We start from the raw sequence: 26852 nt of genomic DNA, 5'->3' as shown, positions 1-26852 counted from the left end.
ACCCCACTGTTTTCGGTCCTTGGGGAGGAAGGAGACCCAAGAGGAGCTCTTCACGTACAAAAGGGGAGGGGGGAAGGAAGAGGACAGCGGCTGAGTGACTGCATCCCGCTTCCAGAAGACAGACAACGTAGAACTGGAATCCTTTGCGCCCTGTGAGCAAAATCACAGGACAAAATAATGCCCTTGGGGATTTGGACTCCATTCTAAGGAGCCACCAACCACAAATATTCAAGAGACCCCAGCCAACATTCTTACTTACACCACTGTCTCAAAACAGAAAAGTCCTACACAAAATGAGGTTTATTTTGCAAATAACTACCGTTAAGTAACAAAGCAGGTATCCAAAAAGCAGCGCCTGGGGTAAATAAAGTGCGGTGACTGTGGGGACCAAGGTGCACAATCTTCCCCTGTCCAAGCTCTGAATGGACTCAAGTCATCAACCAAGACCTCTTCTTTATGAGGTAGCAGATCTATTGATAAATTCTTTCTTGATCGCTGGATCTATAAAAGAGGAAATGCAAATGTTGCTCACACTGGTCAGAGCTGCAAAGGGGAAAAAGAAAGTCAACTGCTGTATCCCTTTGGAATTCTGTTTTGATAAGAGGATAAGTATTCGTTCGTTAGTCCTTAGTTTTCAGTAGAATTATTGACCTACAGCGGATTCCACCTCAATTCACACTTCAAACTTATTTTCCCCTATGCCAATCCCTAACAGGTAGCTTTCTACCCTAGTTAGTGCAAATAGCTAGATTACAGATAGTGTTTTCCAAGCCTGAGGGCCATTACCGTGGAGTCGGATCACCTGAATTGGAGGCCTAAGCTATAGGTTAAATTGGGTGATCTGTAACACGCCTACCCCCTAACAGATATCGTATAATAAACTATGATTCTATCACTCTCTAAATAAGCAAAAATCAGCCTTTGGAAACAAAGTGGTCACAAAGCAGAATCCTTGAAAGGCAGTTATAGCAAAAATGACATCTCAACATTTTCAAACTACAACAGACTCGTGGGAGAAAAAAAAAAGTGGCTAAAAATATTGTTCTGCTGTCTTCAGTTTGAGAGGTCTAAAACTTTTCTCTTCTGATTAAACACTAAATCATCATGCTTATATAGCCTGCCATCATCTTGAGGGTGGCTTAAACATTATGTTACCAAACTGTGGGTACTTAATCTGGTTAGATGGGTTAGGGGGTAACTAGATGGGGATGGAAAGTGTTTGCCGGGCTGTCTTCATTTCTCTAACTTCACCCCGTCCTCCCATCCCACTCCCCACTGTTTTAAACCTAGTCCAGGTAACTAGCACAACTGTGACCTCTGAGCCCTCTGCCACCACCTGCCACATTTCAAATGTTTTCTGTAGAAAGGCAAACAGTTGCTTTTAACAAGTAAAAAGACATTTTAGTCTTAATACAATGAAAGAATATACTAAATATGCTTATTTTTCTACTTGTTTAAAAAAAGATTCTCAGCCCCAAAACTCTAAACACATTAAGAAAGTTCCCGGTCACTTCCATTGGATGGAAAGTCTCCACGTGTTTACAGAAACACAGGAAAATAACTGATCTATCCCTGTCATCAGACAATTAAAGCCAAGAGTCTGGGTCTAGCCACTGGTCTAGGACGAGGGAAATTTATCTCCATCCTCTGGCCTGAATGTAGGGCTCCAGCCAAACCATTCCAGAATGGTGAGTGTCTTTTCGATCTTAAAAATTTCTAGACAGGAGATGCCATCACTTGGCCTCAGCGTACTCTTATTTTTATTTTAACTGAAATTCCTAATTGGTGGTCCACACTTTTCAGTGTGTCTTATAAAGAACCAACAAGCCCCCTGTCCTCTTATGTCCCACTTCAAATAGAATGCCATAACATTCTACATGCAATGGGTATGATCAGCATTTGTAGTGACACACACCCCCACTCCCATCGCCAATCTATTTTCTAGGTCCCCCTAAAAAGCAGAACCCTGAGATTTATTTTGGGAAGCAATTCTAGAAACAAAAGTGGAGAACCATAAAGAGTGAAGCAAGTAAGAAGGGAAAGCCAACCCCCGGGGTGTATTGACCAGCTGGTCATTGCTGTGAACAAGTAGGATGCAATCCTTCCAGAAACTCTCATGAGAAGCTGTATCAATGTATCTCAGAATTGACAGCCCAAGGGACAGAAAAAAGAAGGGGCTGGAATAGCCCCAGAGAGTTAACTGCCTTGCACTTCCAGGTTTACCCATGATTTAGAATGTCTGCATAGGTTCCCACAGGCAGCCACAAAGGTGGCAAAGAAGCCAATGGTGCAGAATGTGAGAGGCGCCTGGTGAAGCCAAGGGCAAGTGCTGTCAATTGCATCTGACCACAGCTGGTTACTATTGCAAAGGTTGGCTTAAGAAGGTGGATTTGTGAGATGGGGAACCATAGGTATCCAATGAAATCATCATCTTCAGCAAGAATGTTGCCATCACTTTAGCCTCTAAACCAATGTTGGGCACATATCCAACCTACTGAGTTAGCTCAAAGCCCTTCTCCTTTCCCCACACTGAAATTGGGCAGAGCCAAAGACAGACAGTATTGGGTCATGATGCTACGGAATGGAAGGGGTGGCACATAAGAAGAAGGTGAAGGCTCCATACAATAGAGTCTCTCTAGAGTCTGCCCTTTGGGGTTTGCTTTTTGATGTCTGTGAAGGAATTGAGCTCTTCTAGGACTCCATTAGGGGAAAGTCACTTGACAAGGACATTGGCTGCCTCCCACCTCAGAAAGCCTCCTTGACCTGGGGGAGCCACGTGAGAGCCCAAGTGAGGCCAGAAGAGAGGAGCCATCCCCCAGGCTTCTGAGGCCAGCCCCAAGCCCAAGCAAAAGGCATCCCCTGGTATCTCTCATACATACCAACTTACCATGAACGGGGGTCCAGCAAAGGGATTGGCAGCCAGACCTCAGAGAGAAATAAAATGGTTACATTTGGTTTACCTGGCATTGTTCGTGTACACAGGTTTCCCTCAGAAACCTGGTGCTAAGCGGGGAAGTATCTGTCCTCAAGGAAAACAGCTGATTGAAGATAGAAATAGTCAGGATATGGGTCATCTCTGTTTCTATTTCTAACCCACAACTAGCAGTCCTCCTGCTAACAGAGGTTTGGGCTAAGCATGGACTGATGATGGAGAGTTACACAGCTACATAGAAAATATATATAAAGAATGCATACAATACATACATAATATAGACATAAACATAAAAGATGTGTGTATTTGTGTGAAAGAATCCAGAAAGAATGTCAGGAATTTTATTATTCTGGGATTCACCTTATTAAAATATTTTTTTTCATTTTTCCTTTGTGCTGCTGAAAATAAATGCAGGTTGATGAAAGGGTAACATATGAAAAGAATAATTAAGAGTCAAGGAAATCCCATTAATCAGCATATCTTCCTGCCCTTCTTTTTCTACAATTAACTAAATGGGCATAGCAGTCATCACCACACTATCAGTCAAGGTCCCGTCTCTCTATGGCATCAGACAATGGACAGCAGCAGCAATAGCTAAATATACAGGAGTCTTGGTTACACAAAGAGGCCATGTATCTTTTTAAATGGGCAGAGTAATAATTTCCTGCTGATGAAGGAGTTTACACTTTGGCTTGTCTGCCTCTGAGTAAGGCTAAATTGTGTACATACATGATTTTGTGTCATAAGATCCTGTCTTTAAATATGAGTCCCTCATATTACCCAGAATTCATTGCCTCCCTCATTATTATTCCCCACACTTATTCTTCACACACAAAGTGCCTATCCCAGTTGGCCATATTCTAAAGCAAGCCCAAGCCTATCCTACCAATCACTTCTCCCCCTGACTCCTCTTCCATTCTAACTGTTTCTCTGCTTTTCATTCATTATTTAATAAGCAACAAATATGTGGGAAGTCATGTGCAAGCAGCTGGTATGAAACAGAGACAAATAAGATACTTTCCCCAGCTTTAAAGAGTTTTATCAACCAATAGAAGAAATGCATATTTGAGCAAATGCATTATAATACCAGGAAAAATACACATAAATTGCTGCGGAAAAGTTGAATAAAGAGATACTAATTCCAACCAGGGTGAGAGGTGGCTTTATGAGGGATATAATCCCATACAAACTGCAATCTAAACGATGAGTGGAATTTTCTAAGCAGAAAAAGTGGGGAGTGCAGTCCAGATTGAAAGAACAGCTTGAGAAAAGGCAAGAAGGTGAGAAATTGCATGGTGGGTTCTGTTGTGCTAGGAGATTATAATGAAATCAAACAAAGCCAGCTTGTGCAGGGCTTCAAACCCCTTGTTAAGGAGACAGAATGTCTAAACAACTCCGCAGTTAATAAGCACTAAAAAAAAAAAAAAATTGAGGAGGAGAATGGCATAATCTGACCTTTGTTTTAGGCAGATAATTCTAACAGCACTACAAAAGGAAGACTCGAATGACAAAAAGGCAGAGATATGTGGTATATTCAGAATGTCCTAAAGGGAAGCCATTGTTCTCCCTCAGACCTGCCCCTTAACCATGTATTCCTCAGCTCAGTAAAGGGCACACCAACCTCCAAGTGATCCAAGCTACAACACCTGCGCTCAACTTTGCCCCCTTCTATCTCTCTCCTTCTGTCTCTTCCTCCCTTTCTTTGGACAGTCGATCCATCAGAGTTGTGCTTATTTTATCTGCCGAGTATTTCATGAATCTATCCTGTCTTTCCACTCTTAACGTCCCGGTGCAGGTCCTTAGCATCCTTGCCAGGTGTCTTTGCAATGGTTTCCTGTCTGAATAGGACATTTTTGTGTGGGAAAGACTGTACAAATTTATTCCACAGCTCAGAATAAAGTTCATGATCAGACTTGCAGACACAAAGATGAGAGGTGGAGCCAGGGGACAGGATGATAACATCATGGTAGCAACAGCAACAACAAAACAGCGGCAGAGCGCCAAAGACAGGATGTTGGGAGATTCCAATTTTAGTGGAGAAGCAGGAGGAAGCAACAGAGGAGACTTAGAAGAAACCATCAGAGAAGTCATCGATAAGCGCAACATTGTTATAGAAATCCAAGGTTAGAGAGAATTTTTTATACGACATTGGATGAAAGGATGAGTAGTGTGAAGTCGGATTTTAGTCTTTTCCAATTTGATGGCCATTGACGGTCTTTGAGGATGTAGTTTCAGAGACAGGTTGGGAATGGAAACCAAATTCTTACAGGTTAAAGAATGAATTGATGGTGAGGATCCAGTCACGAGGAGAAAAGTCTGCTCTTGTAGTGAGTTTGGTAGTGGGGAAAAAAAAAAAAATCATGCATGCCTACCCCTTGCCAAAAGATGCCCAATCTTCCCTTTTCTCTCAAGGAAATCTACTCTTTTCCCTTTCCTAACTTCACTTGTCTTCAAAGAGAGAAGCGTAAGCTACTGACATTACAATCCCTAGCCACTCTCCAAACCAATTTTCCATACCGCTTTTGATGTAACTCATCCTTTGAAGTGCATGAAGTCTGTGTTCACACCATGCCTCCTGTTGCTGTGTCTGCCTGGACCAGTTTCTGTTAGCCACAGACATCCGCAGGAAACGGACTGCATGAATAAAATTTAGTAGCAGTTCTTCTAACTACGAGAGTCTAGAGAAATGCAAAAAAAGATGACCAAGAGATGGAAAGTCACCCTCCAAATCCCCTCTACTGTTGCCAGAACTATAAAATAAGGATTTCTGTGTGGAAAGATGAAGGCTTAGAAAGGAATATGATAGGTCTCTAAAAAAAAACAACAAAAAACAAAAAAAAAAACACAAAACCATGATGGATGTGGCCAGAGAGCACAGACTTAGTCACCAAATTCCAGAATATTAGGCCCAGGGGGTAAATCTTGAAGCTTACAGAGGTTGTTCATGTTGGAGCCCTAACTAACTGTCCCTTTCTAATGTTGTGCAAACCCGACCTTTGTAAGAGCAATGGATCTCAAACCCTTCTAGGCTGCACACCGCCTCAGCTAGGGAAGAAGAGCTACAGCTCAATTCTTCTGCCCCAGCTTGCTGTCATCCTACCAACAGGAAAAAAAAAAAGTCACCCTCATCAGACATAATGGAAAGAAAGGTACCGGATTCTATGAGATTGAAATGAAATAATCTGTTATTTATTAAGTATCATGACAAAATTGTTAATTCATGCCAGAAACACAAATATAAACGTTATCATATTGAAAGCATTTATTCTGAAGGAGACCATCTGGCAGAGCCTCGCAGACCACACTTTGAGAAGCAGAGGGTGTCACCATGCCGGGCTCTGCCATTAAAGCAGCAAACCCAGAGGAAGTGAAAATTGAAGGGTTTTGAGGGGAATGCTTTGCAGTAATGACATCTGCTAGATACTTGTCATGTGTTTCTTGAGAGGTGGGCCTGCTTTTACAAATGTTGTTATATGAAAACCTACATTTTCAAAAAAAAGGGGTGGTTATTATTTCAGGTTCTCTCCCTTTAAAAATGGATTCTTTCCTTAGGCACCTAATTCCAGAAGAGTATTTACATACAAATGTATACAGCATTTACTGCTGAACAGAAAGTCTAGACAGAAGCTGAAGGACAACGTAGGACAGCTAAAGAGTCAGGAGCCACGATCAGTTAGAGATGAACCAAAAATTTTAAATACTGTACAACATTATGCGATTATAAAGTAAATACAAGTTTCTTTTGTAAAACAGTTTTTAAAAACCTCACACTGTCACACTCTTCGCAGAAGGGCAGGAGTATCTATGACATGGAAAGCATATACCCTCTCTGGAGATGCACGGAGCACTGGTCACACACAAAGTAGAGGAAACCTTGCATTCCAGAAAAGAAGAAATGTTGATGGCAACTGGAAGAAACACCTGATCTCCTTCAGGGTCCAAGTGAACCGGTCTCACCTGGCTGCCCTACATTTTCAAAGGATTCCTGAACTTAATTCTGAGTGCATCTTCTGCCCTCAGAGATGCTATTGTTGGTTGAACATCAATCCTTTTTCCCTTTTCCAAAATTCTCTCCTCTGTGTCCACAGAGCACCTGGGTGGCTCACTCAGTTGAACATCTGATTCGATTTCAGCTCAGGTCATGATCTCACGGTTTGTGATTTTGAGTCCCTCATCAGACTCTGTATCTCTCTCTCTCTCGAAATAAATAAACACCAAATTAAAAAAAAAAAATCTTTCCTCCAGGTCCTACATCAGCTCCAATGGCTGAACCTAGAGAATCCACAGAACAAATTCCTCCGTCTAGAATGGGGAGGGTCAGCAGAGTTTGACCTTGATAGAGTTTCAGCGCTTGAAAGTTCATTCCCATCTTGATCCTACCCAAGACCACCAGGCATCCACTTACCAAAGTTCAATCGCTATGTAGGAAGTCATCTGAAAAGAGCCACATTACACATCAAAATGGTATTAATATGATATACTGCATTCCTACTTAGGCATGTCTCAAAGTCTAATGAGAAGAATAGCATCTATCGACCAGCTCAGTATTTGTCAGGGGTGTTGGGCCAGTAGCTGCTCAAGCCCTAATTACTGTTGAGTTTGGAGAGTGAGTAATTCAAATTATATAGGCTGCATATGTTTACTGCCTCTTCCTATCAAACACTTGAATGTGTATATTTAGAAGTGGAAGAAATAGCCCTCATGCAATCCAAATCTCCTAGGAGAATTTGGACCCTCAATGATTACTCCTATATTCCTCATACTTGTAAAAGTTTAATAACAAGTTTTAGTACTGTTTAAAGGGTAAAACATGCACATAGTAAAAATAAAAACTGATTCAATGATTAGGTTTCAAGAAGAATAATTTAATTTTTTAAAGTTTTTTGTAAGTTTATTTATTTTGAGAGACAGAGAGAGCAGAGGAGGGGCAGAGAGAGAGAGAGAGGGAGAGAGAGAAAATCTCAGGCAAGCTCCGTGCTGTCAGTGTGGAGCCCGATTCGAACCGTGAGATCATGACCTGAGCCAGAACCAAGAGTCAGACACTTAACCAATGGATCCACCCAGGTGTCCCAAAGAATAATTTAATTTTGTTGCCATCTTTGGCCTTTGTCTGCTCAGAGATGCTGTTGTAAGTGGAGACTTTCCCATATCTCTCCCCTTTGCCACATATCAACTCCAGTGGGTGGACTGAGACAATCTATGGAAGAAATTCCTCAGGATAGAGTAGTTGCTTCTGGGGAGGTTGGCAAAACTTCACACGCCAGATCTTAAGCCAGGAGTCCTGACCTGCTATAAGCTCGGTCACATCCCATCTTCTCTGTCCAAATCTATAGTCTACTCACGACAGCTCATTTAGTGACTAATTAGATTACAGAAATGAATGAACAAACTATTTGTCTATGCTTCTTATGAGCTATTAGCCATTAAAAAAGAATGTTTGGGTAGGTAAATGAAAGATGAGTAAGAGAGAGGGAATGAGAGTCATAGAGAAGTGGCTGGACCTCAGAGCATGTAATTCCATTTCTTCATTATGTAAAAGAAGAACCTGCAGCCTGGACCAGGAGGGGAAGTTGAGAGGAGAGGGAGAATGAGAGAAAGAGTGAAAGAAAATACTTGCTTAATAAGAATAATAATAATTGTTTCTATAACTAATTAATCCAAGGCAGTCCGTGGTTCAGTCTCAGCCACAGATCACAGAAAAAACATTCCCACAGAAAAAAATATAACAAACAGCAATTCAAGTGTTAGCCTCTCCCTAAAACACCAAAGAGGGGAATATAGTCTTGATGTACATCCACAGATCTTAAAAACTCTTCTGAGGACATTTTCCTTACCTTACTGACAATGAATCCCTTCAAATATTACTCTTCTCCCTCTCTTTAGAACCCCTTAAAATTCCTCCCAATACTCAGACCACCTAGTTCCTTTTCTCCACTCCCTGGCACTTTCGTATAGATCACTATAACTTTTCTGGCTTTTTTCCTCACCACCCCACATCTTAGAACTAAAGAAAGACTGGAGCCCTCAGATTGAAAGAGCCTATCAGTCTTAAGGAGGACAAATTTTAAAAATAAACTGACACATACAGATATTATACTAAAACTCCAGAACATCAAGGTGAAAAAAAGTCCTAAAAGGTAAAATAGGATTCAGATAAATTACCTACAATGGAGTGAAATTCAGATCAACCATGGAAGTTTCAAGAAAACAATGGAACAATAGCTTAGAAATGTTCAGGAAAAGTAAATTCAAACTTAGAGTTGTATAACAACTCTAACACTCAAGAGAGAGATGAAAATATATTCTCAGACACACAAGCCCTCAGAAAAATGTATTATCCACAGACACTTTCTGGCGGAGAAAAGAGAGCGAGCAAAAGGAACCTACCAGAGGATGTACTCCAGCAAAAAGAAAAATGAAAGGTAATCAAGTGGCAAAGAAGAATATATTCATGTTTATTTTTTCAAAGTAAACTCTGCACCGACCATGGGGCTTGAACTCACAACCCCGAGATCAAGAGTTGCTTGCTCTACCAACTGAGCCCCAAATGCCCCAAATGTACGTGTGTTTTATTTTTGTAATTAAAAGGGTGTGTGTGTGTGTGTGTGTGTGTGTGTGTGTGTGTGTGTGGTGGTTGCCACAGAGGGAGGAGGAAGGTGGACAAAACGTGTGAAGGGGTGAGGAGGCACAGGCTTCCAGTTATGGAATGAATAAATCACAGGGATGAAAGGGAATATAGTCAAGGATGTTGCAATAGGGTTGTATGGTGACAGATGGTAGCTATACTTGTGATGATCATTGCATAACATCCAGGTTTGTCAAATCACTATGCTGCACACCTGAAACTAACATTGTGTGTCAACCATTCTTCAATGAAAAAGAAAGTAATTTTTGAAAAGGTTGGGGAGAAAGGAAGGTAGAAAACGCAATTCAACTTCTTCTTTTTTAAAAAATTTTATTATGGAAGTATAATTGATATGCAATGTTATATCAGTGTCAGGTGTAAACAACATCGTGACTCAGCAATTCTATACATTACTCAGGAGTCACTACGGTAAGTGTAATCACCGTCTGTCACCACATAATGTTATTACAGTATTATTGACTATATTCCCTATGCTGTACTTTGCATCTCCGTGACTTATTTTCTATCGGGAAGTTTGTACCTCTGAATCCTCTTCACCTATTTCACCCCTCCTCTCACCCCCCCTTCCTTCTGACAACAACCAGTTTGTTCCCTGTATTTATGGGTCTGCTTCTGGTTTTTTGTTTTCATTCCATTTTACCATTGCCCGATGTCTTACAGTTTACATAGTGCTTTCAGATAAATTGTCAGTAATTAGAATCCCAGGACCTAGAAAATATGTTTTAAGAGGGACAATGTTGGGACAAATAATAATTTTCAATGAAAGTTGGAAATGCACTCTCCAAGTGTAGTAATGCCCTTCTTGCCATGGAAGCTGGATGCTTTGCCCCAAGCATCATGATGACAATGACAGTGGGTCTGAGGAGGGGAGATAAACATCAGATTTAGCGGGCTGATTGTTTTTCTTCCTCTGTCTACCAAGTTGGACTGCATTATGAATTGGTAGAGAAGGAAATGAATGGAGGTAAGAACTACAAAATCTCAGACCAGCTGACACATTGCAAAAGGACTCATCAAATGTCCAGTTTGGGGGGGTCTATGGACTAGAGACCTCTTGCTACCGGCGGGTGTGGGGGGAGGGAACAGGCAGGACCCACTCCGCAAAAGAGGCCTGCTAATGGAAAGCCTTAGGCTCCACAAAGGCTTCTGTTGAGAGGTTCATGGTACTATTGCCTATGTCACATGCCATGAATTTAAGGCTTGGAATCTCTCACTTGAACTTTTTTTGTGCCGTCCCGGTGTGTGCCAAAAAAAAAAAAAAGAAAAGAAAAAAAAAAAAGAAGCTGCCAAAAAGCAAACATTTTCCTGTCTCTAAAAATAAAATGCTGGCAACAGTTCAGGCCTCTGTGCCAAGACCTGGCCCTTCCCAGGATAAACAATAGGTGGCCAAGCCGATCCCAGGCGAGCACTGAGCCCAGGAGCAGGCCTGGGTCCAGCCTGGAATGCCTAGGTCAGGGCATGTGTAGCTGTAAAACTAGAAGCCAAAGGTGGCCCTCCCTCCTCCCCAGCTGAAGAAGGGCAGCTGCTACCCCACAGCCAGGAGCCAGGTGTGGCTGAGAGGGGACAGCCTCGGGTTTCACCAGAAACCTTGACCCAGGGGAGGCCACAGAGTTCACACTGTCCCCTGCCCCCAGATCCCCAGGGTGCACAGTGACAGATTTGAGGGCTATGAGAGCCTGTCCAGAGAAAGCTCCCCAGGAAAGAAAGTTTCATAAGTACCCATCTGCGTTCATCACCCAGGCTTGTGCCCATCACCTGTCAAATGCCCAGCTGAGAGCTCTCACCTGCTAGATACAGGCCCAACAAAAACACCACAGTGTATGAATGCTATAATAACCACCATTGCTCCCACTCAAATTGCCTCGCAGCTCGTCAAATGCTTCTATAGCATTTGTTCCAGCCCCTGTGCCTTGTCATTAGGGTTCAAATCTTCCCTAGACCATAAGCTTGGCTTTTTGCTGGTTTGGGGAGTTTAAAAGGCTAAGAGGGGGTTAGGGGAGGAGAGGGACTAAATATAGCAAATATTTGCAGGCATAATCACTCCATAAACATGCTTCAGTGGAACAGAGTGTAGGACCGACCCAGATGACGGATGTCACTCACCCGAGTGTCACATCATAAATAAAACTGAATGAGCCCATTCTCCTACAGGACCAGAGTGACGCCTGTTCACACTATAAATATTTATGAAGTCATGGTCCTTAAAAGACTTTATTTTTCCAGGTAAGTAGACTTTAATGAAAAAGTTGAGCAGAGCTTTTCCTGCAATTATGGAATAGTCACTGTAGCTTTTCAACTGGTATTCCATGGAAAGGGAAAGAAGAAAAGGAAAAATAAGGCCCCATTCCAAGAGGCTGCTGCACGAAGATCTCATTTATGCCAGTCAAGATTCATTCTCATTCAAAAAGGGACAGCCTCCTCTGAGGTGGGCAGAAACCAGAAGAACACTATCAGTCCTGTTCTACCCAGGCCTGTGCAATGAAGGAGGAACAAACAGATCCTTGTCACCCAAGTTCAGACCCCTCCCACCACCTCTGCTGGGAGAGACATTCTCCTTCGCGTTCTCAGCTCTCTCAGCCTGTCTCTTAGTAACAGAAAAAATGTACACCTCACCCCATTCCTATGCTCATGTGCAAAGAATTCTCAGAATGTGAGCATGTGTGCCTGGGTGTCTCTGGAGTGTTTATGTAGAGACCCCCACTCCTGCCCTTACTTACTCTCGATTGCATTAGCAATAGCCCCCCCCCAGAAATGGCGCCAGAATCGGACCAGCTGTTCCTGCGCTCTTCACCACCCACCACTGCAAAGAGCAAACACCCTTTGGGCTCCCAGCACCTCTGCCACACTCTCCTCTTCCAAGGCACTGGGGCAGTCCTGTCACCTGGAGCTCATAAGCCATTGTCTCCAGTACAATACAAGCCAATTTTTCATGTCTCTTTGCAGCATATGTGTTACTCATCACTTCAGTGCACCAAAACCCTTGCCCAAGTCCAGCAAGCCTGTTTCTTTCCCAGGGATGGCCTTCTGCCCAGGCTCCTTTCCCCTGCAAACATCAAGGTGGCCCCTGCTATGTCAGGCTGAAGTGGCCCCGTAGGGAAAAATTGAAGATCATTTGGCTCTAGCCTCCAGGAAGTCTTGCTCCACAAGGAACAAGAGTCTCTGGTTTTATGAAAATGAGTCACAGGCTGCCTTGACCGTGCCTATCTGGGGAGGCCAGGGCTGCCATGTATGGTCCGTGCTCTGTGCCACCCACCTCTCCATGTAAGTCGGAGTTCTTTGCCAGGACAGCCTGAGTCATAAAACTCAGCACATTCCTTAGGCATTGGATAGTCTTTCCTTGTTATTACTTTGCTTTTGTTTTATGCAGCACCTGGTTTCATTTTAAAAACCCAAATAAAATCTCATGGTCAGGGGTTGGGGGTGGTGGTGGAGATAGCAAGGGAAGAAAAAGAGAAAGAAGGGAGTGAGGCGTAGGCTAGGGGAAGGAAGAAAGGGCTGTAACACCTCCCTCCCCAGGCAAGATCCAGAGTGGGACAGAGAAGGGACTGCGGAGTGAAGGGCAAGAGAGAGGATGTACTACAACTGAATTGAGTTTGATCAAAGTCCTTTGTGCAGTGTATGAGAAGGCACTTGATGTCTCTGTCTCTTCCTCAAATTAGGCCACAGTACTGAAAGCCGAGTGACCTTCTCTACACTTTCAGAGTCTCCTCAATAAACTGACAGGCTTATTTGTGATGAATTCTAAGGAACTTTGCAGTTATAACACTATGTATGAATCTGTTTCCTTTTTTCTTGGACCATAAACCCCAATCCATGTGTAAGGGAATATGTTCCCACAAGCCAGTATTTGTTTTTTGTCTGTGGGGGATAGAGAAATGGGAGACAACAGAAGAAAAGGTGTAGACCCAACCGCACAAATGCTGCTGTTCGAACTGAATTTCTGTGGCCAGGTTATTTTGTAACCTCATCTGTAAAGCCGTTAACATAGAGTTTTAGAATTAAAACAGAACTCTAATAAGCAATGCCTTGCATCTGGTAAACAAATACTGAATGAATGAAGGAAGGAAGGAATGATGCCAATTGACATGGAGAGTTGTATTTTCTTGGAGTAGTCAAGCATATTAATTACAACATAGGCCAGAACATTGGGTACCTGACTCAGAACTTAAACAGAGGCCTTTACCTCCCTCTGCCTGAGAGTCTCTAAACGAGGTTGGCAAAAGCAAAAATCCTGGAGGTTCCTGAGTGGCTCCAAGGCTACATTTTCAATGCACGGTTTGGCGAGCTTAATGGAAACCATACGAAGGGATCCCGGGAACCAGACCAGATGGCTTCCCGGGAATGTATTTAGCCTAACCCGGGTTAAAGAACAAAAATAACCACTAGGAGTTGAGGCGGGCCGGGGGGGGGGGGGGGGGGGTGGGTAGGTGGGGGGGTAGGGGTGGTGGTGCGACTTTTAATGAATTACCTTTTCTATTCAACAGCAATCATGTGAAGGACGGTCTGGGTAAATGGAAGTAAATGGAGGAGGGGGCAGAGGGCGGAGCGGGAGGTGGGCAGCAAGGGGTAGGAAGTAGCTACTTTCGTAACCACACTGTTCCGCTTGCCCTCAAAGAACACGAGCCGTTGGGACGCTTTGCGGCCCTGGACCGCGTCTGGCTCCTTCCCGCGCGCAGGGACTTTGCGCCGCCGCCACGCCAGCCGCGCCTGGGCCCCGCCTCCAGCGCGCAGCGCCGGAGAGAGCGGGAGGCGGACGGGACGTGCGGAGCTGCGGGAGGGAGGAGCGTGGGGGGGGAGGAGCGTGGGGGGAGGGGGAGCAGGGGGAGGGGGAGAGGAAGTCCGCGGCGGACAGAGGGGCGGGGCGTGGGCGGGGCGTGGAGGCCGCGAGGCTCCTCCCGGGAGAGCAGGGGCTGGAAATGCCGCGGCATTCCCCGCCCCCAGCTCCCAGCCGGCGTCCCCGGAATCACCGCCGCGTGTCCCACGGCCCGGGCGCGTTTGCTTCCCCGCGGCGCCCGCTGCGGAGGAAAGCCTGGCCGTGGAAGGTTGCGGCTCTTCTGGGCTATTGCTCTGAATACAAAAAAGCCTTTCTCACGCCCCTGCGACCCTCCCCGCCCGGGGCTCCAGATAGAGGGGACCGGCCCGTTGATGCTGGAGCCTGCAGCTGTGGGGGCCACAGCACCATTTCTGTGGTTCTTGTAGAGAAGGGTGGCTCCAGGTATTTACTCTTAAAAAAATGATTTAATGTAATGATCATTCCGATAACTTTTGTTCCCGCTTCCAATTTAAGAGGGAAAAAAATCGAGGGATGGAGGGTGTTTGAAGCCCAGGGAAGTGTCTGAAAAAGCCAGTCGTTAAGGTCTAGATCTTACTGGGCCCACTCTTACCTCAAAGTCTTTAACTAAACGAAGCTGCAGGCCTCCAGCTCTGGGACTGGGTTTTCCGACTCAGCTCAGTGACGAGAACGGTCCTCCCAGGCTATAAACGGAGTACTGATCACTTTCTGAGTCTTCAGACGAGCCAACCTTGCTGGTGGAATTACACGGTTCCTGAAGCTGGAGAAAAATGGCCTGGTTGTTAGCCCTTGCCCTTCCACTGAGGTTACTTTCTGCACGGAACTGGGAGTGAAGTTGCCAAGACCTCATTCTTGAGCAGGAGTAGGGATTGTTCCTGCATTTTCTAACACCTCCGTTAACCTATTACATGTATCGTGTCTCTCTGTTAGGAAGGCCAGTCCAAACGCAGGAGAGAGAAAACATGTAAGAACCCTGGCATCGCAAACCAACCATGCTGCTTCTCTCCCGCCCCTTAATCATCCGTGAGTGGTAAGATTGTTTCCCCTGCCTCCCCTAGGGTTCCTTTAGTATGGACATTCCTGGGTGTGAGTTTCTCTACTTGACAATTTTACAACGTGAGTTCCTTGAAGATAGGGCCCAGGAAAAGCAGTATTAAGAAGATGGTTACCAAGGCATTCAACGCCAAGCAGATTCTTTAAAAACTGAGAATGTTGTTAATGATGGTTGAAAATTTCATCCGTGTTGCTGAGGATTTCATTCAATCCCTACTTTTTGCTGATGCAGGAATTTGTACATTTTACCTCTCAATGCTTGTTCTCCCCCAAAATATAGCACCCCTAAAAAATTTTAAGATTTTTCCTTGTCTAATAAATAAAAGGTCATGGTTTATTTGTTATTTTTGGTCAGAACTTCAAGCCCCAAGTTTCCCAAACAAGTACCCCATATTCTTTGTGGGAGCAGCAAGGTTCGGGACGGGGAGTACTCTTAACCTGTTGTACCACAAAATCAAGAGTAGAGTGTAATGCCACTAATTTGTCAGGAATTGTTGACTTAAAAGAGGCCACTGTGAGTATAGTAAAGTCACTTTAGGGGTGGGGGCCGGGGAAGTATCTCAAAGAGAAAGGCAACTGTTCCCAAGAGCAGCTGCAGCTACTGGCAGTGGAATTGCTTGGAACCAGTACAACTCCACGCAGCAAGAGGGACTGATTTATTTAGCAATGGTTAATGATTCTCCCAAGCAAACCCCAGGAGGCCCAGCTAGCAGTAAATACACTTTCAGGAAATCATCTACCCTTCCTAGAAGGATGCAGCAACCCTACAGTGAAGGGAGGTCCCCGGCCACCCGTACAATACATCTTTTAGTCCACTGCCCAGCTTCAAATGCTCCCAAAGAACTCCCTCCACAGCCTACCACAGCCCTGCCCTGTCGTGCTTACAATGTTCCCTAGGAGAGGTATCAAAGCCTAAAGCAGAAAAATCAAGAAAAGTGCACAATTTTTGGAAGGCCGTCATTGAATGGTACCGGGGAACCCAGGTGGGTTGTCTAGCCAGGCCCCATTAGCTAATTTTGTGAGATTAGCTAGTTGGTGCTCATAGACTAGCATGTTCCAAAATGATATGTACATGTAACTGGTGGTTCTTGTGATAATGTTAGGTGGTACCTGAATAACATTTCTTATTTTAATAGTCAGGGTTTTTGTCTAATACATACAACTAGGAATACCAAATCTGTGATGTCACAAATATAATTACTTAGGGTGAGGCTGGGATTTTTTTCAAGCCAATTTATTTTATTTTATTTTTTGACATTTATTTATTTTTGAGAGACAGAGAGAGACAGAGCTTGAGTGAGGGAGGTGCAGAGAGAGAGGGAGACACAGAATCCAAAGCAAGCTCCAGACTCTGAGCTGTCAGCACAGAGCCCGATGCAGGGCTCAAGCCCACGAACCATGAGATCATGACCTGAGCCAAAGTCAGATGCTTAACCCCTTTTTCAAGTTAATTTAAAGATAAATCTTAATAAACAAAAGTAATGGGATAGCAAAACTAATTAGTTGTAACTTTTATATTGAGGTGAAGTCAGTGGAGTACTTGTAGAAACTAGTTTTTATTCTTTTTTTCAACTCATTCTTTAGGAATCTCTGCCAGAACTTTTAAGACAAAAAAAGAATTCCATTTTAACATCCTGTTAAAAATTACTGGATTTTGAGGGGAATCTGGGTGGCTCAGTCAGTTAAGCGTCTGTCTCTTGACTTCAGCTCAGGCCATGATCTCACAGTTTGTGAGTTCAAGCCCCGTGTTGGGCTCTGCACTGATGGTGAGGAGTCTACTTGGGATGCTGTCTCTCTGCCCTCTCTCTCCTTCTCCCTCTCTCTCAAAATAAAGAAATCAACTTTAAGAAAATTACTTGATTTGGAGAAAGTCTGATCGGCAAAGACAGAGGCCCTGCTCTGGAGAGCCATGTCAGGGGGAGCAGAGATAGTAGATATTGGGTGGTGGAACAAGCTTATGAGGAGAGTGGGCCAGGACTCTGGGCACCCAGAGTAGGTCTCCAGAAAGGAAGGACAATCTGAGAACCTACTGCCTTTTTTTTTTTTTTTTTTTTTTTTTTGCAAGAGGCAGAATCCAGCAAATCACTGATAACACTGATGAAAATTTAGGCAGTACCAGAGAAATTTCCAATCCACCTAAGCCTCTTTGAGGCTTGTTTCCACAACAACCGGAGAGATCTATACAAAATGTCCAGGATGCTTTAAGAAAGAATGCTCAACTGGGGCACCTGGGTGGCTCAGTCAGTTAAGCGTCCAACTTGGGCTCGGTGCTGACAGCTCAGAGCCTGGAACCTGCTTCAGATTCTGTGTCTCCCTCTCTCTCTCTGCTCCTCCCCCACTCATGCTCTGTCTCTCAAGAATGAATAAACGTTAAAAAAATTTTGAAAAAAGAAAGAAAGAATGTTCATCAGGATAGTGTACTTTTCTATTTGTCACTTGATTGTAAATTTGGGATCCCCTTCATACCAACTCTGAACACACACACACCACCACCCTCACTGCCACACTGCACACTCACTGACACTACTCCAGGGGTCCACTGTTGGGTGACAAGTAAAAAGATTCTTACATTCAGAAAGTCTTTCTTTAGTCGATTGTAGCTCATCAGATTCTTAGATGCTGGCTTTTTAATTCTCATACCTAGTGTAAAAGAGACAGGCAGTGTGTAAGTGCTTATGGTAGAGTCTATTGTAGTATGAGTAAATGAAATTTACTAGTATTCCAAAATCACTTTTAATCAATAACTTCAAACACTCACATACATACTAGTTTCCCAGCCCCACCCAACATCTGTTACCACCACAACCTTCTCACATGTACAGTCTTTTTCAGAGGTGCTGCTGGGAAATGTTTCTCTGGGATTTCCCCCTCCTTTTATTTCTGCATCCTGCCATCCTTACTGTTAGGAGAGGTACAACAAAATAACGGTGCATGACAGGAGGAAAGAAGCAGAAATGCAAAAGGCCTTGAATGACCTCAGACGCTGGAAGGGGTGAAAATATCAGATGAAGACCATCATTCAAATCAAGGCAGAACATGATGTAAAGTGGTAGGTTAGGACAGGACTTACCTGATTTTTCATAATTTGGAGGTGCTGGAGAAAAATCACCACACAGAATTTGGTGTGCCTGTGAAAAATATAAAAATAAATGCCAGCCACTTTCACAACAATAGAAATTTAATAAAATTCTTTTTCCAGTGTTGTGCTTCCTCATTCAGAAGGCAGTTTGATACTGCTATCAAAACCCACTGTCGTAACAGACACCAACAGTGAAACCGAAAGACAGAATTGGGGGAGAAATGTATAAAGTAGGATAGGCAAAAGAGTACTATCTTAATATGGAGATAGCTTATACAAATCAATGAGAAGAAGCTGAACACCCTAATAGAAAAGTGGGCAAAGGAAATGAATACAGTCAGTCATCATTATTCATGGATTCTGTAGTTTCCAATTTTCCTACTCGTTAAAATTTATTTGTAACCCCAAAGCCAATACGTGCAGCACTTTTGAAGCGTTCAAGGACATGCACAGAGCAGTTAACAAGTTGAGTCACCTGATATGCACGTTTCCAGTCGAGGTCAAACCAGAGGTCACTTTGCCTTCTTGTTTCAGCTCTCGTACTTTACACAAGTGTCCTTTTTGTGGCCTGTTTAGTGCCACGTTTTCTGCATTGTTATGCATTTTGTGAGTGGTATCACTTTTTGAAGTGGCCCCCAGTGTCATGCTGACGTGCTGTGTAACGTTCCTACGTGCAAGAGGACTTTGATGTGCCTTATGGAAAAGATACATTTGTTAGGGAAACTTCATCCAGGCGTGATTTATAGAGCTGTTGGCTGTGAGTTCAATGTCAGTGAATCAACAGTACATATGAAATAAGGTAGCTTTAAACAGAAACATACATAAATACAAATTTACAGTTGATGAAATGTTGTGACCAGAGGCTCACAGGAACCTGGCCCTACATTTCTCCTAGGAGCAACAGTTCCATAATGACCACTTCACTGTTAGTAGGGACTTTAGAAAACATAACTACCTTGAATTATGAAAATTGACTATCAGCACAAAAAAGCTATGAATAAGTAATAAGCAGAGGATGCTCAAACTCACTAATAATCAAGGAAATTAAAAGTAAAAGGAAAGTAAAATATCTTCATCTATCCAATTGGGAAATACTAAAATTATTTTTTAAAGCCAGTGTTAGAGAAAATATAGGAAAACAGGCACTCTTGAGGACCGCTGGTGCATGAGGCCAATTTTCTGGAAGGCAATTTGGCCATATATCAAGATTTAAAATAAGCATAACAACTCCTGATCCAAGAATTCTACTTATGAGAAAGTACCCTGAGGAGATAATTGTACAATTGCAAAATTTTACACTTAAATTTACTCATCACTGCATTATTTACAATAGTTGCCAATTTGAAACACCTAAATGCCTAGCAATACAGGATATTTTTACATTGGGATATATCCAGTCAATGGAACATTATGTATCCATTGAAATGATAAATATTGCTAATACTGAAAGAATATTTCCATGAAAATATTCAGTGATTAAAGCAGATTGCAGAGGACAGCGGATCCCATCAAGGCATTCTGTGTGTGTGTGTGTGTGTGTGTGTGTGTGTGTGTGTTTGTGTATTTTTACATATGCATAAATATAGAGAGACATTCCTGAGGAAGTTCACTAAGATGTTAATGACAATTATCGCTGGGGGGAGGGAAAGGATTTCAGATAATTTTTACTTCCGTCTCTATTTCTCTGTATTATTTGAAAGGTTACAATCAGAGAAAAGCTGTTTTTGTTTTTAAACTGTCAATACAATCTATATAGTTATTGCCTTACATGGGAAAGAGGAATGTTGGTAACTGTAAAGAAGAGACACAACACCATCAGTTCACAATTTATAACCTTGGCTGTTTATCACTGTATCCCCATCAGCTAAAAGAAAGGTACACACATAATAAGCGTTCATAAATACATGTTTGATGAGTAAGTAATTTTAAACAATAAATAGTTTTTTATGAAATATGCAGGGTACGATTGTTTAAGCGCTCTCCATGTCAAGGTCATTGAGAAATACTGGACTTACCACACTGTGCTTGACATCATGTGAATTTTTGAAAGAACTGGTCATATGAGGTAATAGTCCTGCATCCAAATGAAGAGGGAAAACCAGGATTAAACCCAGGGTTAGAGTAAAATCTCTTACATTCCCATTTGTACCATGCAAATGAATTGTACACACATTACTTACTTCCCTTTAGAATTTAACCGGTGGAAAAATTAAGAGTCAGGTAAAATGACACTGTGACTAAAAGTTAATGTTTAGTAAATATTCTGGAGCTTTTGAGGGTGGAGGTAATTTTTTTTATGGTACACATTTCAATTTTATTTTAAAAAGAAAACCAGACTGATAATAGCTAAGGGGACATAGAAATTATACATCTATGATTCTTAAAATGTTATCAAAATTATTCAGTTTTACATGTACTTTGGCTTTCTCTATGAGGTTGTCCTGACGTAAGCCTAAAGTAGAGACTGTGTTCAGTCTTTATTAATTTTCTTAAATTTTAATCCAGTAAAAAATAATTATCTATGTCCCCTTTCCCATCTAAAAATAGTTAACCTTTCAAATGCTGCTCTTTTTAAAAAAGATTTTATTTTTTAGAGCAGTTTTAGGTTCACAGCAAAATTGAGAGAACATAGAGTCCCCATATACTCCTGCCTCCCCCCCCCCCCCCCCCCCATGCATAGCTCTCATTATCAACATCCCCCTGCCAGAGTGGTGCATTTATTACAGTCAGTGAACCTACATTGTAACATCCTAATCACAGTTCACATTACAGTTCACTCTTGGTGTTGTAGATTCTATAGGTTTGGACAAATGTATAATGACATGTGTCTATCATTATAGTTTCATACAGAGTATATTCACTGCCCTAAAATTCCTTTGTGTTCTGCTTATTCATTCCTCTTCCTTCCCAGCCCCTGGCAACCTCTGATCTTTTTACTGTATCCATGGTTTTGCCTTTTCCATAATGTCAGGTAGTTGGAATCCTATAGTATGTAGCCTTTTCAGATTGGCTTCTTTCACTTTGTAATATGCACTTAAGCTTCCTCTATGTCTTTCCATGACAGCTCATTTCTTTTTAGTGCTGAATAGTATCACATTGTCTAGATGTACCACAGTTCATTTATCCATTGACTTACTAAAGAACGTCTTCCTTGCTTCCCAATTTTGACAATTATAAAGCTGCTATAAATATCTATGTGTAAGTAAGTATTTGTGTGGACATAAGTCTTCAACTTCTTTGGACAAATCCCAAGGACCACAATTGCTAGATCATATGGTAAGAGCATGTTTAGTTTCCTAAGAAACCACCAAACTGGTTTTCAAAGTGACTGCACCATTTTGCATTCCCACCAGCAATGCATGAGAGTGCCTGTTTGCTCCACATCTTTACCAGCTGGCATTTGATGGTGTCAGTGTTCCAGATTTTGGCCATTCTCATATGTGTGTAATGATATTTCATTGTTGTTTTCTAATTTGCATTTCCCTGATGACATATGATGTGGGGCATCTTTTCATATGATTATTTGCCATATTTATATCTTCTAAGTGAGGTGTTTGTTAAAGTCTTTGGCTCATTTTTTAGTCAGTTTTTTTGTTTGTTTGTTTCTTGTTGTTGAGTTTTAAGAGTTCTTTGTATATTTAGAATAACAACTCCTTATAAAAAGTATCTTTGCAAATATTTTCTCCCAATCTGTGGCTTCTCATTCTCTTGTCTTTTGCAGAGCAGAAAAATTTAATTTTAATAAAGGTCATCTAATCTATTATTTCTTTTATGGAACATGTTTTTGATGTCATATCTAAAAAGTCATTGCCATACCAAGGTCATCTAGGTTTTTTCCTATGCTATATTCTTGGAGTTTTACACTTCTGCATTTTACATTTAGGTCTATGATCCATCTTGAGAAAATTTTGTAAGGGTGTAAAGTGTATGTCTAGATCTTTTTTTTTTTTTTTTTTTTTTGCATGCAGATGTTCAGTTGTTCCGACAAAATCTGTTGAAAAGACTATCTTTTCTCCATTGCACTGCCTTTGTTCCTCTGTCAAAGATAGGTTGCCTGTATTTATGTGGGTCTATTTCTGGGTTCTGTATTCTGTTCCACTGATCTATATGTCTCTTCTTTCACCACATTGTGTTAATTACTCTTTCTTGTAAGTATTGAAGTTGGGTAGTGTCAAGGCACCTGGAGGATTATTGATATGGCTGGATTAACATCTACCGTATTTGTTACTGTTTTCTATTCGTTGCCCTTGTTCCTTGTTCCTAAATTTGTCTTCTACTCTTTCTCTGCCTTTTGTGGTTTCAGTTGAGCATTTTATATGATTTCATTTTCTCTCCTTTCTTAACATTTTAATTATATTTCTCTCTCCCTCCCTCCCTCCCTCCCTCCCTCTCTTTTTACTTTTTAAATAGTTGCCCTAGGGTTTGGAGTAGTTACAACTACTCCAAGTACATTTCAAGTCACATTACACCACATGTTATACAAGTAGTGCAGGTGCCGTATAATAACAAAATATTCCTAACTCCTCTCTCCCCTCCCTTATGGCATTGTTGTCATTCACTTCTCTTGTATTTAAGCATAAATAAGTACATATACAGTTGACCCTTTAACAGCATGTGTTAGGACTGCAAAGGCCCACCTACACATGGATTTTTTACAATGTAGTGTTATAAAATGTTTTTTCTCTCCCTTATGATTTTCTTCATAACATTTTCTTTTCTCTAGCTTCCTTTATTGGAAGACATACATAAGCCTACATATGAATACATTGTTACTATTATTATTTTGAATAAACTGTTGTTAGGTTAAAAATTAGAAAAATAAAAGTTTTGATTTTATGTTTACCTATACCTTCTTCAATGCTTTTCTTGTCTATGTAGATCTGAGTTTCTGACCTATTCTTTTCCTTCTCTGTATAGAACTTTTAACATTTCTTGCAGAGCAGATCTATTGGCAACAAATTCCCTCACTTTTTCTTTGTCTGACAAAGTGTTCATTTCTCCTTCACTTTTGAAGGATAATTTCACAGGGTACAGAATTCTAGGTTGGTGGATTTTTTTTCCCCTCAACACTAAATTATTTCATGCTACTCTCTTCTCGTTTCCATAGTTTCTAAGGAGAAGCTGGATACAATTCTTGTTTCTCTATAGGTAAGGTGTTTTTCCCTCTGGCTTTGTTCAGGATTTTTTTCTTTATCTTTTATTTTCTATTGTTTGAAAATGATATGCCTAGGTTTAAGTATTTTGTTTGTTTTACATTTATCCTGCTTGATGTTCCCTGAGATTCCTGGATCTATGGTTTGGTGTCTGACATTAACCTGTGGAAATTCTCAGTTGTTATTGTTCATACATTTCTTCTATTCCTTTCTCTCCTTCTTCTCCTTCCAGTATTCCCAAAACATATGTTATACTTTTTGTAGTTGTTCCAGTCCTTGGCTATTCTGTCCTATTTTTTAGTCTTTGTTCTCATTGCTTTTCAAGTTTAGGTGTTTTTACTGAGATAACCTTAAGCTCAGAGATTCTTTCCTCAGCTGTGACCAGTCTACTTATAAATCCATTAAAGGCATTCTTCATTTTTCATTTGTTCTACAGTGTTTTTGATCTCTGGCATTTCTTTTTTTGGTTCTTTCTTAGGATTTGCATCTCTCTGCTTACGTTGCCTGTCTGTTCTTATATGCTGTCTACTTTATTATCCATTAGAACCCTTAGAATATTAATCATAGTTGCCTTAAATTCCTGGTCTGATAATACCAAATCCTGCCATGTCTGGTTCTGATGCTTACTCTATCTCTTCAAATTATGTTTGCGCCTTTTAGTATGCCTTGTAACTATTTCTTTCTTTCTTTTTTATGAATATAAGTTATTGTCAAATTGGCTTATATACATTTCTTGATAGCTGGACATGATGTACCAAGGAAAAGAATTGCTGTAAATAGGCCCTTAATAATGAGGTGATGGGGTATGGGGGGAGAGGAAGCATTCTACAGTCCTATGATTAGGTCTCAGTCTTTCAGTGAGACTATCCCTCTGGACAGTGAACTTCGCAGTGTTTCTAGGGTTTTCCCCCTTCCGTGTTAGGTGGAATAGGATGGCTAGAGTGGGCTGGAGTTGAGTATTTCTCTTTTCCCTCATGGAAGGCTAAGGTAAGCTAGAGTTTGGTTTTTCTTTTCCCCCAGTTCAGTTAGGCTACCATAATGATACCCGAGCAGATTAGGCTTTGGCAAAGTAGTTTCTCCTAAGGGCAGACCTTGTTAAGAACATAGACTCTGGAGTACTTCAAAATGGTACTTCCCCCTCTGCCTGCTGGAAGCACAAGGGAATTGTTCTCTGATATTTACTGTGGTAGCCTGGCCAAATTCCTGAAGGTAAGTCTCACAATACAGTAGGTGCTTTCCTATGCCTGGGTCTTCCTGGAGTTTTTTTAACTCCCAGCTCCAGCGATTCATCAAGTATAGCTTGGATATTCAGACCCCGTTACTGGTTCCTATGGTGGTTTCTCCTTGTGAGTCTCTGCTTTGGTAAGCTGTCACTACCTATATTCCCTTTTCTGTCTCTCTAATCTTGGGGTCAGCAGTTTTCCCTGTGTCCTCACCTCTCTTATGAATCCAAGAGGAGTTGTTAATTTTAAATTTTGTCCAGCTTTTTACCTGTTGCTAGAATGGAGAGGCATCTTCCAAGCTCCTTACAAGCAGAACCAGAAACCAGAAGTTGGGATAAACATTTTCATACCTGGAACATTCTGTAATACACAGCTTATACTTTTAGAATCAGAGGGAACCAAGGCTATGCAGAAATTGTAAGGGTATACATTTTTCTCAAGGTCTGAAACGGCCTGGTATATTTCTTAACAATTTTATTGAGATATATAACTTATATATCATAAAATTGACCCACTTTAAGTATATAGTTCAGTGATTCCAAGTAAATTTGCTCAGTTATACAACCATCAAAATACCATAATATAGTATTAGAGCATTTTCATTATCCCAGTAAGATCTCTCATGCCCATTTTTGGCTAATCTTCTTTCCTGCCCTCAGCCCCAGAAAACCACTAACCTACTTTCCCTATAGATTTGCCTTTATTGGACATCGCGTAGAAATCAGAATCATCTGCCAGGTGGTTTTGTCTCTCTGCCTTCTTTTACTTAACATAATATTTTTGAGGTTCATCCACATTGCAGCTGTTTGGTACTTTGTTCCTTCTTATTGATGAGCAGTATTCCATTGTATGAATATACCAAATTTTGTTGTTCATTCGCCATGATAGACATAAGGCTTATTTCCAATTCTGGCTATTATGGATAATGCTGCAGTGAACATTCATGTCGAAGTCTTTGTGTAGATATATGTATTCATTTCTCTTGGATATATGCCTATAGGTGGAATTGTTAGATCCTACGATAAGTTTATGTTTAACTTTAAAAAAACTGTCAAATCCCCAAAGGCAAGGGAATTAAAAGCAAAAATGAATTACTGGGACCTTATGAAGATAAAAAGCTTCTGCACAGCAAAGGAAACAACCAACAAAACTAAAAGGCAACCAACGGAATGGGAAAAGATATTTGCAAATGACATATCGGACAAAGGGCTAGTATCCAAAATCTATAAAGGGCTCACCAAACTCCACACCCGAAAAACAAATAACCCAGTGAAGAAATGGGCAGAAAACATGAATAGACACTTCTCTAAAGAAGACATCTGGATGGCCAACAGGCACATGAAAAGATGTTCAACATTGCTCCTTATCAGGGAAATACAAATCAAAACCACACTCAGATATCACCTCACGCCAGTCAGAGTGGCCAAAATGAACAAATCAGGAGACTATAGATGATGGAGAGGATGTGGAGAAACGGGAACTCTCTTGCACTGTTGGTGGGAATGCAAATTGGTGCAGCCGCTCTGGAAAGCAGTGTGGAGGTTCCTCAGAAAATTAAAAATAGACCTACCCTATGACCCAGCAATAGCACTGCTAGGAATTTACCCAAGGGATACAGGAGTACTGATGCATAGGGGCACTTGTACCCCAATGTTTATAGCAGCACTCTCAACAATAGCCAAACTATGGAAAGAGCCTAAATGTCCATCAACTGATGAATGGATAAAGAAATTGTGGTTTATATACACAATGGAATACTACGTGGCAATGAGAAAGAATGAAATATGGCCTTTTGTAGCAATGTGGATGGAACTGGAGAGTGTGATGCTAAGTGAAATAAGCCATACAGAGAAAGACAGATACCATATGTTTTCACTCTTATGTGGATCCTGAGAAACTTAACAGAAACCCATGGGGGAGGGGAAGGAAAAAAAAAAAAAGAGGTTAGAGTGGGAGAGAGCCAAAGCATAAGAG

The 26852-nt window shown here is 41.6% G+C and overlaps 1 protein-coding gene across 3 annotated transcripts in view; it reads right to left on the bottom strand.

Moving 5' to 3' along the window:
• Nucleotides 1–282: 282 nt before the first annotated feature.
• CB1H4orf51 (chromosome B1 C4orf51 homolog) overlaps nucleotides 283–26852 on the bottom strand; it is a 47445-nt gene continuing 20875 nt past the window's right edge. The window contains exons 3-7 of one of the 3 annotated variants that reach the window (XM_060654049.3): nucleotides 20518–20576; nucleotides 18494–18551; nucleotides 17993–18063; nucleotides 14963–15130; nucleotides 283–543 (exon numbers count right to left, since the gene is read on the bottom strand). In XM_060654049.3, coding sequence (XP_060510032.1) covers nucleotides 15023–15130; nucleotides 17993–18063; nucleotides 18494–18551; nucleotides 20518–20576 — 296 coding nt within the window. In that variant the 3' untranslated portion in view covers nucleotides 283–543; nucleotides 14963–15022. Of the gene's footprint in view, nucleotides 544–14962; nucleotides 15131–17992; nucleotides 18064–18493; nucleotides 18552–18977; nucleotides 19196–20517; nucleotides 20577–26852 lie in introns of those variants that run through there. The other 2 variants (XM_060654048.3, XM_060654047.3) reach the window with 2 other exon arrangements.

This window comes from Panthera onca, chromosome B1 (assembly GCF_046562875.1).
Source record: "Panthera onca isolate mPanOnc1 chromosome B1, mPanOnc1 haplotype 2, whole genome shotgun sequence".
Classification (NCBI taxonomy): Eukaryota; Metazoa; Chordata; class Mammalia; order Carnivora; family Felidae; genus Panthera; species Panthera onca.
This window is presented reverse-complemented; position numbering and strand designations above follow the sequence as displayed.